At 42.9% G+C, this 16,089-nt stretch overlaps 1 protein-coding gene across 1 annotated transcript; it reads left to right on the forward strand.

Moving 5' to 3' along the window:
- Window positions 1-1,477: 1,477 nt before the first annotated feature.
- Window positions 1,478-15,481, forward strand: LOC115165877 (ATPase family AAA domain-containing protein 3). The gene is made up of 16 exons (XM_029719326.1): window positions 1,478-1,800; window positions 2,728-2,804; window positions 3,279-3,380; window positions 3,584-3,643; window positions 3,794-3,863; window positions 4,301-4,466; window positions 4,761-4,830; window positions 4,959-5,114; window positions 7,800-7,856; window positions 8,033-8,158; window positions 8,412-8,536; window positions 13,371-13,422; window positions 13,513-13,583; window positions 13,739-13,906; window positions 14,081-14,189; window positions 14,271-15,481. The coding sequence occupies exons 1-16, from the start codon at window positions 1,614-1,616 to the stop codon at window positions 15,363-15,365; spliced, it is 2,691 nt and encodes an 896-aa protein (XP_029575186.1). The 5' UTR covers window positions 1,478-1,613; the 3' UTR covers window positions 15,366-15,481.
- Window positions 15,482-16,089: the final 608 nt, after the last annotated feature.

Genomic DNA, 16,089 nt, shown 5'->3' on the forward strand with positions numbered 1-16,089 from the left:
TGGCTCCCAATCAGCAACAACGATGTACAGCTGTTCCTGAGCCATACCAGGCCAAAACATAGAAAAAACATAGAAATACAAAAACATACCCAAAACCCCGATAATACAAAACAAACACACCCCTGCCACGCCCTGACCAAATTACAATAACAAATAACCCCTTATACTGGTCAGGACGTGACAATTTCATATAGCTTTGTAGAATTAGACAGGGTTAGATTGTTATGGGTTAAACATTGTGTGCATCCATAGATACCAACCATTAATCTGTGTGATTAAAGGGGGCTGAGTTAGAACGGTGTTTGTAAGACAAGGGCGGATACCGAAGGGCCTGGGGCTGGGTCTTTTTACAAAAACGTCAGCAATGTCCGAATGGTTTGAACAACAAACCTATCTATGAAAAGCTGAGACTCTCGTGAACTCGCACATATAAAATGTTTTGCTCTATAACACTCACAAGTTACACAAGACTCGCTGGAAGGTAAGGGGTCATAGAATATCATAGGAAATCCCAGGACATTGTGTATATAATGCTGTAATAAGCTCACATAGTTGCTGTCGAAACTCCAAACTCCACACAGTTGTCACTGACTAGTTGGATATTTATTTCCCAGTGAGTAAAAGTGTTTTGTACTTACAGAATTCATATAAATTCATTTTTACCAGGTTTTTGTTTTGCTGGACCCTATTAATTGTATTGACATTTGTCAATAAAATGTATGAATGCAACTGTTTATGTCAAAGTGTTTTGTGTTCTATTTGTAGCCCTGTTTGTCCTGAAAATAAAATGGTAAAACACTTCATTATGAGTCAACATCTAAGGGCTGGACATGCAGATCGATGAAAGTCAGATCAATGAAAAGCAGATTTTTGTTGGGGTCTTTTTCAATCGAGGGTTGGATTTGTAGAATCAGGTGTGTTACTGCTTGGCTGGAGCAAAAGTGACTGTTTTACAAGGTGGATGATAAAATGTACATCTTTATCAAATGCAAAGTGCGTTTTTGACTGTTATGCCTATTGCCTACTATCGAGCTTACACACTGGAAAGTGTATGCAAGGCTTCATTTCTCTGATAAAAGTTTAGAAATTAGTCTCTAGAAATTTGAGTAATGGGTGGCTTTCATGCACCTGGCAATGAATGTCCTTGTGTGGTAGACCTATGGTGTAGTCTACCATTTATCTTTTTCTTTCAATGGTACTTGATGTTTTTATGTAATGTAACGTTGGTTAACATAGGTGGTGCGTTCTATTATGCTTCCTGATTTTTTGGGGCATAATTTTGAAGTTGTCCCTAATCTATTCAAAATGTGATATGCGCAATGGGAACTCTGTCTGTAACTCAGGCAGTCCAGGTAATTTGGAATATAGCTAACCGCAGCATCCGATGCTGTCGAGCAGGAGAGAACCTCGTCAGCGTAGTAACCAATAAGGATGCAGTATTTGATATATAGTCCTGCCCACCACAAGTCGCGCTTGCGTGGAAGAGTCTACCCGACACACATGGAGCTACAGTGGTGTTTAGGGTCCTGTGTATAATAGTGGCGGTAGAAGAAACTGGACCCTTCAGTCCACTGCAGCACGGGGAGCAAGAAGACGACTCCATTTGAGTAATCATGTCGTGGCTCTTCGGCTGGGGAAGGGGGTCCAGCAAACCCCCGACAGATGAAGCAGAGTCCCCTGGAGGAGAAGGGGGATCTTCAGATAAATCGTTCGGAGAGAAGCCCAAGGACAAATGGAGTAACTTCGACCCGACTGGGCTTGAACGAGCCGCAAAATCGGCGAGGGAACTTGACAGATCACGTTCGTACAATAGTTATCACATTGTCATGTCATTTGTTAAAGCTTCTTGTTCTTGTCGGAAGTTACCTTGTTGTTTTGTGTGCAGATTTTGTGTGAGTTCAGTATCGCATGCAACTGTACGATATCGTTGCAGTTAAACGTTCTGACAACTGCAAAAAAGTATCAATTGAACATGAATCAACTATAGAAAGTATGTCATGAACGAGACTCGACTGTATCAACAAAGACTGTCTGCAACAGGCTTTGGTGGGCGTGACAGTGATTGAAAGAACAAAGTGTTCTTCATGGGGATGTTTTCTGTCCTGCCACTTGTTCAAGATAACATTCCCGTTCGATGTTTGCAAGAGAGCATGTGGCCTGCATAGACTTATGGCCTGCTGTTGCATATATGGGGTTATATATTTAAGCTGCAAAGGCACGAGGGGGTGTGGTATATGGCCAATATACCACGGCAAAGGGCTGTTTTTTGCCTGTACACAGCCCTTAGCCGTGGTATATTGGCCATATACCACAAACCCCCGAGGTGCATGGGTTGATATTAAAAGCTGGTTTACCAATGTAATTAGAGCAGTAAAAAAGCAGTAAAAATACATGTTTTGTTATACCTGTGGTATATGGTCTGATATACCACGGCTGTCAGCCAATCAGCATTCAGGGCTCGAAGCACCCAGTTTTTAATTAGCCATGAACGTCAGTTTGGCGCTTGCGTCTGTATGGCACCCCGGCCACCCGCTGGCGAGACGAGTTTACTTTTGAGGAACCGAGGTCCTGAGCCTCATGACAGTGAAAGTGGTATCATTTGTGAATTAATGGCAATTAATGTTAAATAATTTATCCTGTTCCCCCAGATGAACATCTAAACGCATAGTATCAAGTGACCAATTGACATTGAAGTGTCTTAATTTTGTTTCCACCTCAACTCTATAGGCCATGCGAAAGAGGCGCTTGATCTGGCTCGCATGCAGGAGCAGTCTGTACAGCTGGAGCATCAGAGTAAAGTGAAGGTGGGACACTTTCAAATGTCTGGTTATTAGGTTGACCCATTAAAATGTTGGGAGCATAAAACGCGTGCAATTTTTTTAATACAGTTTACCTAGTCTACTGCTACAAACATTTATGGGTGTGCATTAGCTCATGCTTTTTACTTTTAGTTTTCAAGTGTCAGCCGCCTTCTATTTAGCTGCAGCATTTTGTTTTGTAGAAGAAAACAAGTGTTATCCACTATTGCCTTATGATCTTCCCTGTCCTAGACATTCCGGTACTGTCACCTGCATTTCAAAACGGGACACATGGGTTCTCATTTCTATATATTCATCCACTTTCTCTCAATCCTCCCTTGATTTTTATCTTGAGGTCCATATACTTGGCATCCATGATGCTCGGAATAATGAGATTAGGGTTTAAGTATAACAGTTCTGTCCTTCAAACTTACTACCTATTTCTCTCTGAAAACATGCTTTAATCCCATTCACTGACAGGAATATGAAGCAGCCTTGGAGCAGCTGAAGGGGGAACAGATCCGTCTCCAGGCCGAGGAAAGGCGGAAAACACTTACAGAGGAGACCAAGCAAAATCAAGCGGTATGCGAGTGGTTGAGAGTTGCTGACATAGTCCTTGACTACATTCCACTGATGTCATTTACCAGTCAAGTGTGAATAAATCTAGTGTTGCGCTAAGTATGTTATGGGGATAATGTACATTATTTGTCTTTATTGTATTGCATCCTTAATGTTGGATCATGCTTCAAATGGTGCAAAGGTGTTTTCTGTCTTATTTCCTCTAGAGGGCACAGTATCAAGACAAACTTGCCAGACAGAGATATGATGATCAACTCAGGCAGCAGGTAAGCGCTCTGTTCTGATTTCTGTTGAATCTCAGGCATAGCTACAGAGAAACACAAAAAGAAACCCGATTGGGACCCATGCTGATAGAAAAAGGACAAGAATGAGAAATATGGCTAAGTGTATGTTCAGCATGTGTTTTGTATTTGCAGCAAGCCCTCAATGAGGAGAACTTGCGCAAGCAAGAGGATTCAGTAACAAAGCAGGAGGCTATGCGAAAAGGTGCAGGAAAATTCCCCATGTCATTATGACACATAGGAGAAGGTTCACTAAGCATTTGCACCTGTTGTTCATCAAGGAAAATGAAACATGAAGAATAGTGAACTGAGACCGTTTCATGTTTTTGTCATTGTTTACAGCAGGGGTAGGCAACCCTGTTCCTGGAGTGCTGCAGGTACTGCCAGATTTTGTTCCGTCTAGGTATCGCACCTGACCAACTGAGCTAATTGATCAGTTCAACCAAGCTGGCCTTCCGGGTCAGTAAATCAAAAACATGAAGTGCCTGTGGTTGTCTACACCTGGTTTAGAGTACATCTGTAGTTCTCTTCTGACAGAAACTGGTGCAAATGCTTTGTAAATCAGTCCCACAGTATGTTAACTAATAGCAGACTCAGTCAAAAACATCTTTGAACTTACTTTAGTTCCACTCTCTTACCTAGCCACTATTGAACATGAAATGGCTTTGCGGCACAAGAACGAATTGCTTCGTGTAGAGGCGGAGTCTGCAGCTCGTGCCAAGGTAGAGCGGGAGAATGCGGACCTCATCCGCGAACAGATCCGCCTTAAAGCAGCCGAACACAGGCAGACGGTCCTGGAGTCCATCAGGTGAGATGGGAAGGGTCAAAATGGTTCTACACTCCCATTATTGGGTCGGGCCCAATGGCGGGTTGCACTTGCAGCTACTTTTTAGAGGGTCACAGCTTGAGACTGGGCTGTGGAAGACAATCAATTGTAAAGGGCTTTATACATTCCAATTCTTATCACATCTCATACTATGTAATACATTTAATTTGATCAGCTGGTATTCTGTTATGTTTGGATAAGAACCCAAGAATGCTGTGAATGTTTGGTAGTCATAATGGGAGCAGTCACTGTAATAATTGTTTTTGTTTCTGTCAGGACTGCAGGAGCAGTCTTTGGGGAAGGGTTCCGTGCCTTTGTGTCCGACTGGGATAAACTCACTGCCACGGTAAAAAGTCTCCCCCTTACTACCAATCTTCTTTCACCCTACAACCTGCGATATAGCTTGAATTTCATATTGTGGTTGCTTATCATATCTGAGTCATTGACACACACTGTTTTGTGAATGCCCTGCAGGTGGCTGGGTTCACACTGCTGGCAGTGGGGGTGTATTCAGCGCGGAATGCCACCGGGGTGATTGGGCGCTACATAGAGGCTCGTCTGGGAAAGCCCTCGCTGGTTCGAGAGACCTCCAGAATCACTGTTGGCGAGGCCATCAAACACCCTGTTAAGGTAACTAAAGAAGAGCTAAAATAGTTCCCTTTCAGGACATAACAAAATGATATATTTGTTGTCCCTGCTCTTTGAAGTACAGTGAACAAAAATATAAACACAACATGCAACAATTTCAAGGATTTTACAGAGTTACAGTTCATATAAGGAAATCAGTCAATTGACCCTGATCTTTGGATTTCACATGACTGGGAATACAGATATGCTTCTGTTGGTCACGTACCTTAACTAAAAAGGTAGGAGTGTGGATCAGAGAACCAGTCCATATCTGGTGTGACCACCATTTGCCTCATGTAGCACGACACATCTCCTTCACAGAGTTGTTCAGGCTGTTGACTGTGGGCTGTGCAATGTTGTCCCACTCTTTTAATGGCTGTGCAAAGTTGTGGGATATTGGCGGGAACTGGAACATGCTGTTGTACACGTCGATCCAGAGCATCCCAAACATGCTCAATGGGTGACATTTTCTGGTGAGTATGCAGGCCATGGAAGAACTGGGACATTTTCAGCTTCCAGGAATTGTGTACAGATCCTTGTGACATGTGCATTATCTTGCTGAAACATGAGGTGATGGCGACGAATCAATGGCACGACAATGGGCTTCAGGATCTTGTCACAGTATCTCTGTGCATTCAAATTGCCATCAATAAAATGCAATTGTGTTTGTTGTCCGTAGCTTATGCCTGCCCATACCATCACTCCACCGCTACCATGGGGCACTCTGTTCACAACGTTGACATCAGCAAACCGCTCGCATACACAACGCCATACACACTGTCTGCCATCTGCCTGGTACAGTTGAAACCAGGATTCATCCATAAAGAGCACACTTCTCCAGCGTGCCAGTGGCCATCGAAGGTGAGCATTTTCCCACAGAAGTCGGTTATGACGCCGAACTGCAGTCTGGTCAAGACCCTGTTGAGGACAATGGGGACGCAGATGAGTTTCCCTGAGACGGTTTCTGACAGTTTGTGCAGAAATTCTTCTGTGTTCTGTTGTGCAAACCCACAGTTTCATCAGTTGTCCAGGTGGCTTGTCTCAGACGATCCCTCAGGTGAAAAAGCCGGATGTGTAGGTCCTGGGCTGGCGTGGTTACACGTGGTCTGCGGTTGTGAAGTTGGAGGCGGCTTATGGTAGATAAATTAACATAAAATGATCTGGCAACAGCTCTGGTGGACATTCCTGCAGTCAGCATGCCAATTGCACGCTCCCTCAAAAGTTGAGACATCTGTGGCATTGTGTTGTGTGACAAAACTGCACATTTTAGAGTGGCCTTTTATTGTCCCCAGCACAAGGTGCACCTGTGTAATGACCATACTGTTTAATCAGCTTCTTGATATGCCACACCTTTCAGGTGGATGGATTCTCTTGGCAAAGGACAAATGCTCACTAACAGGGATGTAAACAAATGTGCTCAACATTTGAGAGAAATAAGCTTTTTGTGTATATGGAACTCATGAGACCAACACTTTACATGTTGCGTTTATATTTCTGTTCAGTGTAGTTAAAATGATGCCCATTATAACAGTGCATTCGGAAAATATTCAGACCCCTTGACTTTTTCAACATTTTGTTATGTTACAGCCTTATTCTAAAATTGATTAAATTACTTTTTTCCCTCATCAATCTGCACATGATACACCATAATGACAAAGTGAAAACAGGTTTTTTGAATTTTTGGCAAATGTATTAAAAATAAAACAAACACCATATTTACATAAGTATTCAGGCCCTTTGTTATGAGACTTGAAATTGAGCTCAGGTGCATCCTGTTTCCATTGATCATCCTTGATGTTTCTACAATTTGATTTGTGTCCACATGTGGTAAAGTCAATTGATTGGACATGATTTGGAAAGGCACACACCTGTCTATATAAGGTCCCAAAGTTGACAGTGCATGTCAGAGCAAAAACCAAGCCATGAGGTCGAAGGAATTGTCCGTAGAGCTCAGAGACTGGGTTGTGTCTCGGCACAGATCTGGGGAAGTGTACCAAAACATTTCTGCACCATTGAAGGTCCCCAAGAACACAGTGGCCTCCATTGTTCTTAAATGGAAGAAGTTTTGAACCACCAAGAATCTTTCTAGAGTTGGCCGCCTGGCCAAACTGAGCAATCGGGGGAGAACCCAATGCTCACTCTGACAGAGCTCCAGAATTTCTCTGTGGAGATGGGAGAACCTTCCAGAAGGACAACCATCTCTGCAGCACTCCACTATCCGGCCTTTATGGTAGAGTGGCCAAATTGAAGCCACTCCTCAGTAAAAGGCACATGACAGCTCACTTGGAGTTTGCCAAAAGGCACCTAAAGGACTCTTAGACCATGAGAAACAAGATTCTCTGGTCTGATGAAACCAAGATTAAACTCTTAGGCCTGAATGCCAAGCGTCCTGTCTGGAGGAAACCTGGCACCCGCTACGGTGAAGCATGGTGGTGGCAGCATCATGCTGTCGGGACGTTTTTCAGCGGCAGGGACTGGGAAGTTGGTCAGGATCGAGGGAATGATCAACGGAGCAAAGCACAGAGAGATCTTTGATGAAAACCTGCTCCAGAGCGCTCAGGACCTCCGACTGGGGTATTCAACCTACAGAAAGCACTGTAGATTGAATATCATATTAACTGTATTATAATTCATGCATGAAGTGTTTTACTGTATGTTTGTGAACTCTGAGCTCTTTTCTACCTTCAGACAACGAAGCGTCTGAGAAGTAGACCACAGGATGCTCTGGAGGGAGTAGTTCTTAGTGTAAGTACACAGTGTACCTTAAGTATTGTTCCATACACAGCATGTAAGAATTCTTTACATTACAATAAAAGCAGATATCCCTACACACTGATGTCACTGCTAAAGTTAGTTGACCTCCCTTACGTTGCCATTTCTCCTGCCCTCTCTCTCTTCCCTCCCCTCTCTCTGTTGTGTAGCCATCCCTGGAGGAGCGTGTGCGGGACATTGCCATTGCGACTCGTAACACTCGACAGAATAAGGGGCTCTATAGAAACATTCTTATGTATGGACCCCCTGGGACTGGCAAGACCCTCTTTGCCAAGGTATTACATGGCATGCACTATACGTGTTAGTATAGTTTAACATGTACTTTACTAGAATAAGGAAAACATTTTTCACAATTGTATTGGTTAGGTGCAGGGTGGCAACTGGAAAAAAAATGTTTTGCTATTAACTTTACACCGATGTGTATAGTACAGTCGTCACTAGCTGTCCATCGTCAACAGGGTCACACTTAGCCAATAGTTGCTGCATCCACTATTTTACTGAATGATGGTCTGTTACGTTGCCCTGCAGAAACTGGCCCTCCATTCTGGGATGGATTATGCCATCATGACAGGTGGAGATGTAGCCCCTATGGGCCGTGATGGCGTGACGGCCATGCACAAGGTCTTTGACTGGGCCAGTACAAGCCGGCGCGGGTAGGACATTCATTCACTGTGTCGTGTTAAATGTACAGATCCTCTTTGGCACAAATCTTATGGGTGTTTATGTAAAATCAGAGCCATACACTACCTGTCAAAAGCTTTTAGAACACCTACTCATTCAAGGGTTTTTCTTTATTTTTTACCATTTTCTACATTGTAGAATAGTAGTGAAGACATCAAAACTATGAACAAACAAATACAGTGGCAAGCAAAAGTATGTGAACCCTTTGGAATTACCTGGATTTCTGCATAAATTGGTCATAAAATTTGTCAAAGTCAAAACATCTAAGTCAAAACAATAGACACACAGTCTGCTTAAACTAATAACACAAACAATTATACGTTTTCATGTCTTTATTGAACACACCGTGTAAACATTCACAGTGCAGGGTGGGGGAAGTATGTGAACCTTTGGATTTAATAACTGGTTGACCCTCCTTTGGCAGCAATAACCTTAACAAAACGTTTTCTGTAGTTGCAGATCAGACCTGCACAACAGTCAGAAGTAATTTTGGACCATTCCTCTTTACAAAACTGTTTCAGTTCAGCAGTATTCATGGGATGTCTGGTGTGAACTGCTCTCTTGAGTTTATGCAACAGCATCTCATTCGGGTTGAGGTCAGGACTCTGAATGGGCCACTTCAAAAGGCGTATTTTCTTCTGTTGAAGCCATTCCGTTGTTGATTTACTTCTGTGTTTTGGGTCATTGTCTTGTTGCATCACCCAACTTCTGGGTGATGTCCTGTTGAGCTTCAAATGGCCTTACATTCTCCTGCAAAATGTCTTGATAAACTTGGGAAATCAGACTGATGGCAAGCTGTCCAGGCCCTGATGCTCCCTCCACCATGCTTTACAGTTGGGATGAGGTTTTGATGTTGGTGTGCTGTCCTTCTTTTCTCCACACAGTGTTGTGTGTTCCTTCCAAACATCTCAACTGTTGTTTCATCTGTCTGTAGAATATTTTGCCAGTGCTACTGGAACATCCAGGTGCTCCTTTGCGAACTTCAGACGTGCAGCAATGCTTTTTTTGGACAGCGGTGGCTTCTTCCGTGGTGTCCTCCCATGAACACCATTCTTATTTACTGTTTTACATATCGTAGACTTGTCAACAGAGATGTTAGCATGTTCCAGAGATTTCAGTCTTTAGCTAACCTCAATGAGCATTCTGCGCTGTGCTCTTGCAGACATCTTTATAGTACGGCCACTCCTAGATAGAGTAGCAACAGTACTGAACTTTCTCCATTTATAGACAATTTGTTTTACCGTGGACTGATGGACATCAAGTCTTGTAGAGATACTTTTGTAACCCTTTTCAGCTTTATGCAAGTCAACAATATTATTTTTGTTTCAGGCATGGTTCACATCAAGCAATGCTTCTTGTGAATAGCAAGCTCAAATTTTGTGTGTTTTTGATAGGGCAGCTCTAACCAACATCTCCAATCTCGTCTCATTGATTGGACTCCAGGTTAGCTGACTCCTGACTCCAATTTTCTTTTGGAGAAGTCATTAGCCTAGGGGTTCACATACTTTTTCCAACATACACTGAATGTTTAAAATATGTATTCAGTATAGACAAGAAAAATACAATAATTTGTGTGTTATTAGTTTAAGCACACTGTTTGTGTATTGTTGTGACTTAGATGAAGATCATATAAAGTGTTATGGCCAATTTATGCAGAAATCCGGGTATTTCCAAAGGGTTCACATACTTTTTCTTGCCACTGTATGGAATCATGTAGTAACCAAAAAAGTGTTAAACAAATAGAAATATATTTTAGGTTCTTCAAATAGCCACCCTTTTCCTTGATGACAGCTTTGCACACTCTTGGCATTCTCTCAACCAGCTTCACTTGGAATGCTTTTCCAACAGTCTTGAAGGAGTTCCCACATATGCTGAGCACTTGTTGGCTGCTTTTCCTTCACTCTGTGGTACGACTCATCCCAAACCATCTCAATTTGGTTGAGGTCGGGTGATTGTGGAGGCCAGGTCAACTGATGCAGCACTCCATCACTCTCCTTCTTGATCAAATAACCCTTACACAGCCTGGAGCTGTGTTGGTTCATTGTCCTGTTGAAAAACAAATGATAATCCCACTAAGCCCAAACCAGATGGGATGGTGTATCTCTCCAGAATGCTGTGGTAGCTATGCTGGTTAAGTGTGCCTTGAATTCTAAGTAAATCACAGACCGTGTCACCAGTAAAGCACCCCCACACCATAACACCACCTCCTCCATGCTTTACGGTGGGAAATACACATGCAGAGATCATCCGTTCACCCACACCGTATCTCACAAAGACACGGAGGTTGGAACCAAAAATCTCCAATTCACGCTCCAGACCAAAGGACACATTTCTACCGGTCTAATGTCCATTGCTTGTGTTTCTTGGCTCAAGCAAGTCTCTTCTTCTTATTGTTGTCCTTTAGTAGTGGTTTTCATTGCAGCAATTCGACCATGAAGGCCTGATTCACGCAGTCTCCTCTGAACAGTTGATGTTGAGATGTGTCTGTTACTTGAACTCTGTGAAGCATTTATTTGGGCTGCAATTTCTGAGGCTGGTTGAGGAACGTATCCTCTCCAGCAGAGGTAACTCTGGGTCTTCCATTCCTGTGGCGGTCCTCATGAGAGCCAGTTTCATCATAGGGCTTGATGGCTTTTGCAACTGTACTTTAAGAAACTTTCAGTTTTTGAAATGTTCCATATTGACTGACTTTCATGTCTTAAAGTAATGATGGACTGTCGTTTCTCTTTGCTTATTTGAGCTGTTCTTGCCATAATAGGGTCTTGGTCTTTTACCAAATAGGGCTATCTTCTGTATGCCCCCCTACCTTGTCACAACACAACTGATTGGCTCAAACGCATTAAGAAGGAAAGAAATTACACAAATTAACTTTTAAGGCACACCTGTTAATTGAAATGCATTCCAGGTGACTACCTCATGAAGCTGGTTGAGAGAATGCCAAGAGTGTGCAAAGCTGTTATGAAGGCAAAGGATGGCTGTTTGAAAAATCTCAAATATATTTGGATTTGTTTAACACTTTTTATGTTACTACATGATTCTATAAGTCCATAGTTTTGATGTCTTCACTATTATTCTACAATGTAGAAAATAGTAAAAAATAAAGAAAAACCCTTGAATGAGTAGGTGTTCTTAAACTTTTGACTGGTAGTGTGTATATAAAGATCCATCTGCAGTTGAAGTCGGAAGTTTACATACACCTAAGCCAGTTTTTCCCAATTCCTGACATTTAATCCTAGTTAAAATTATCTGTCTTAGGTCAGTAAGGATCACCACTTTATTTTAAGAATGTGAAATGTCAGAATAATACTAGCGAGAATGATTTATTTCTTTCATCACATTCCCAGTGGGTCAGAAGTTTACATACACTCAATTAGTATTTGGTAGCATTGCCTTTAAATTGTTTAACTTGGGTCAAATGTTTCGGGTAGCCTTCCACTAGCTTCCCACAATAAGTTGGGTGAATTTTGGCCCATTCCTCCTGACAGAGATGGTGTAACTGAGTCAGGTTTTTAGGCCTCCTTGCTCGCACACACTTTTTCAGTTCTGCTCAAAAATGTTCTATAGGATTGAGGTCAGGGATTTGTGATGGCCACTCCAATACCTTGACTTTGTTGTCCTTAAGCTCATTTGCCACAACTTTGGAAGTATGCTTGGGGTCATTGTCCATTTGGAAGACCCATTTGTGACCAGATTTAACTTCCTGACTGATGTCTTGAGATGTTGCTTCAATATATCCACATAATTTTCCTCCCTCATGATGCCATCTATTTTGTGAAGTGCACCAGCCCCTCCCACAGCATGGTGCTGCCAACCCCGTGGTTGGATTGGTGTTCTTCAGCTTGCAAGCCTCCCCCTTTTTCCTCCAAACATATCGATGGTCATTATGGTAAACAGTTCTATTTTTGTTTCATCCGACCAGAGGACATTTAAAAAAAACAAATACGATCTTTGTCCACATGTGCAGTTGCAAACCATAGTCTCGCTTTTTTATGGCGGTTTTGGAGCAGTGGCTTCTTCCTTGCTGAGTGGCCTTTCAGGTTATGTCGATATAGGACTTGTTTTACTGTGGATATAGACAATTTTGTCCCTCTTTCCTCCGGCATCTTCACAAGGTCCTTTGCTGTTGTTCTGGGATTGATTTGCACTTTTCGCACCAAAGTACGTTCATCTCTAGGAGACAGAAGGCGTCTCCTTCCTGAGAGGTATGACGGCTGCGTGGTCCCATGGTGTTTATACTTGCATACTATTGTTTGTACAGATGAATGTGGTACTTTCAGGCGTTTGGAAATTGCTCCCAAGGATGAACCAGATTTGTGGAGGTCAACAATTATTTTTCTGAGGTCTTGGCTGATTTCTTTTGATTTCCCCATGATATCAAGCAAAGAGGCACTGAGTTTGAAGGTAGGCCTTGAAATACATCCACAGGTACACCTCCAAATGACAGAAATTGTCAATTAGCCTATCAGAAGCTTCTAATGCCATGACATCATTTCCTGTAATTTTCCAAGCTGTTTAAAGGCACAGTCAACTTAGTGTATGTAAACCTCTGACCCACTGGAATTATGATACAGTGAATTATAAGTGAAATAATCTGTCTGTAAACAGTTAATGGATAAATGACTTGTATCATGCTTGTTAACAAGAGATTTGTGGAGTGGTTGAAAAACGAGTTTTAATGACTCCAACCTATATGTATGTAAACTTAAATAACGATTGTGGGTCAATAGTAAAAACAATTGAACAGTTTTCTAATAAAGTCATTAGAACTGCTAATCTCTTTCTCTTCATTTGCCTCAACTTCTGTAGCCTCCTGCTTTTTGTAGATGAAGCAGATGCATTCCTACGCAAGAGATCCACAGTGAGTCCAGTAACAGAACTAAGCGCATGTTCTATTTTCAAGAGTCAACATGTCGGCTATTTTGATCACATCAATGACTTTGTGTTGCAGGAGACAATCAGTGAGGACCTCAGATCCACCCTTAACGCATTCCTTTATCGCACTGGAGAGCAGAGCAACAAGTTGGTACCAACCTAAATAAAAACTGTGTTCATTTTAAGTGATTTTACACTGGCAAGTTACCATAGTGATTTTTTTCCTATGTATATTATTTGAGTTTTGAGAAAGTGCATGAAAAGGTTGACTTGACTAAAAAGATCATGGTCTCTCTCCCCAGGTTTATGCTAGTGTTGGCCAGTAACCAGCCTGAGCAGTTTGACTGGGCCATCAACGACCGTATTGATGAGATTGTAAACTTTGCCTTGCCTGGGCTGGAGGAGAGGGAGAGACTGGTGCGCCTGTACTTTGACAGATTTGTACTGGAGCCCGCCACATTAGGGAGACAGTGAGTACGCCATTCTCCACTTGCACTACAATGCCACTATCTATGTGGCATAATGATTTGGGTAATGTCTACAAACAATATTTATTAGATGTATTTTTCGACTAATGATTGCTCTGACGAAACAATAGTGCGTTGAGTTGAAGGTTTATTTCACTAACATATATCCCCCTGCAGGAGAATGAAGTTGGCCCAGTTTGACTATGGCCAGAAGTGTTCGAACATTGCAATTCGTGCAGAGGGCATGTCGGGCCGTGAGATCTCTAAACTGGGTGTGGCCTGGCAGGTTAGTACATGTGACCTGTCCAGTTAATTGATTTTAGATAACGGGACACAGGATAACATTCGATCCCTGTTTTCTCATCAGGCTGCTGCATACTCCTCAGAAGACGGCGTCTTGACGGAAGCTATGATCGATGCGCGCGTTGACGACGCTCTCCGTCAGCATGCGCAAAAAATGGACTGGCTCCACATGGAAGGGGGCGAGGAAAGTGCGGGTAAGCACGGGGTGGTGGTGCCAAAGGAAGCGGCAGCAGCGAGTGTAATAGGATTCACAGCGGTGCAAGAGGCGGTACCACAGGCCCTGGATTCAGTCCCCACCATCCAAGTGGTGCTCCCTGTCATGGAGGCCATCATCTCGAGCGCTCAGGCCACAGCGGAAGCTGAGCCAGTGACGGTTAAAGAGGCAGCTGCCATTATTGAGGAGGCAGTTACCCTAGTTAACGAGGCAGAGGCTGCTACCTCCATTGTCACTGAGTCTGTTGCAGCATTTCCAGCACTCAAGGAGGGAGAAGTGGTGGAGGATCCTGTGGAAACTGCTACTGCTATCCCATTGGTGCAGGAGGTAGAAATTATCAAGGATGTGCCAGAAAAGAATACAGCATCTCTTGTTCCAGAGACTGTAGCAGTGCCTAAGGTAGAGGTCTATGTGACAGCAGAGGTGTCTACACCCAAGGAGGCAGAAGCAGAGGTACTTTTAGACACAGCCCCTATCATTAAAGAAGAACCAGCTCCAACTAAAACCACTCAAGAGTTGGATGCTGCAGAAGCAGTCAAGGAGTCAGAAGCCATTGCAGTAGAGTCGGAGGCCACAGCAGTTCCTGTTGCCCAGGAGACAGAGGCCGCGGCCACCCCCGTTGTCGCGGAGGCCTCTGATTCTGAAACTAAGACCACAGAAACCTCTGTTGCCCAGGAAACTGAGACCCCTGTAACCAAGGAGACAGAGGCCACAGTAAACCCTGTAGCCCAGAAGACAGAGGCCACTACAGCAAAGGTTGACACAGAAACTGCAGCTGAGGTCCCTGCAACTGTTGTGGCCAAGGAATCTGAGGCGACTGAAACTACAGCTGCCAAGGAAGCAGTGGACCCTGAAATCCCTGTCACCCCCGAGGCAGATGCTAGTAAAGTTAAAACACCTCAAGCAAAGGACCAGGAAGGTGACGCTCCTAAAAAATGTGAATAAATGGTGATGCTACTGAAACACTTTGGTAGGGAGCAAGTAGGTTAAATATTTTGAAGCAAAAATATGTACTGTACTGAATAATGGGTGTTTTGTCGTGATTAAACGGCTATTAATTATTCTGTCTCAATGGTGTCTTATTACACTTATCTATTGAACTTTTTGTTTTTCAAAATTGCATGCCTTTATTTTTCAATTAATGCGCTTTGAAATTGTAATGAAAAGCGCTATAAAAGTTTCATAAATGATACTTGCAGTTTTCAAGTTGGATTTGCATGTTAAGTATATGGGAAATCTAATGGTTACAGGGGTGATCGGTTGTCTGGAAGATTGGAAACGATAAGAAAATGGCAACAGATAAGACTTTAGGCCTGTATACATCTCATTGGCAAATGAACTAGGTTGGTTGAGCACCATGTTACATCAATCCCTCTTAACATGTCTGAGAAAATATTGGGAAAGATAATAGTCCAGTCTTTCCCTTACATTATTTTCCATGTGAGGCGCAAAGGCTCACAAAGCAACATCCAGGCCTTTTAGTCTTTGCAAGTGCAAAGAAGAAAAGGAACAGGTGCCCATAAGGTAATAATATTTAACCACACAGCATGGTCTCAGACTAGATGTAACATAGTAAATCTGGGACACTCTAATGAGTATGATATGTTACATTTGGTATGGTTACTTAAGGCAAAAAGTAGGGTGGTTGGTCGGCGTGAATGTGGGTGTA

This window comes from Salmo trutta, chromosome 28 (assembly GCF_901001165.1).
Source record: "Salmo trutta chromosome 28, fSalTru1.1, whole genome shotgun sequence".
Classification (NCBI taxonomy): domain Eukaryota; kingdom Metazoa; phylum Chordata; class Actinopteri; order Salmoniformes; family Salmonidae; genus Salmo; species Salmo trutta.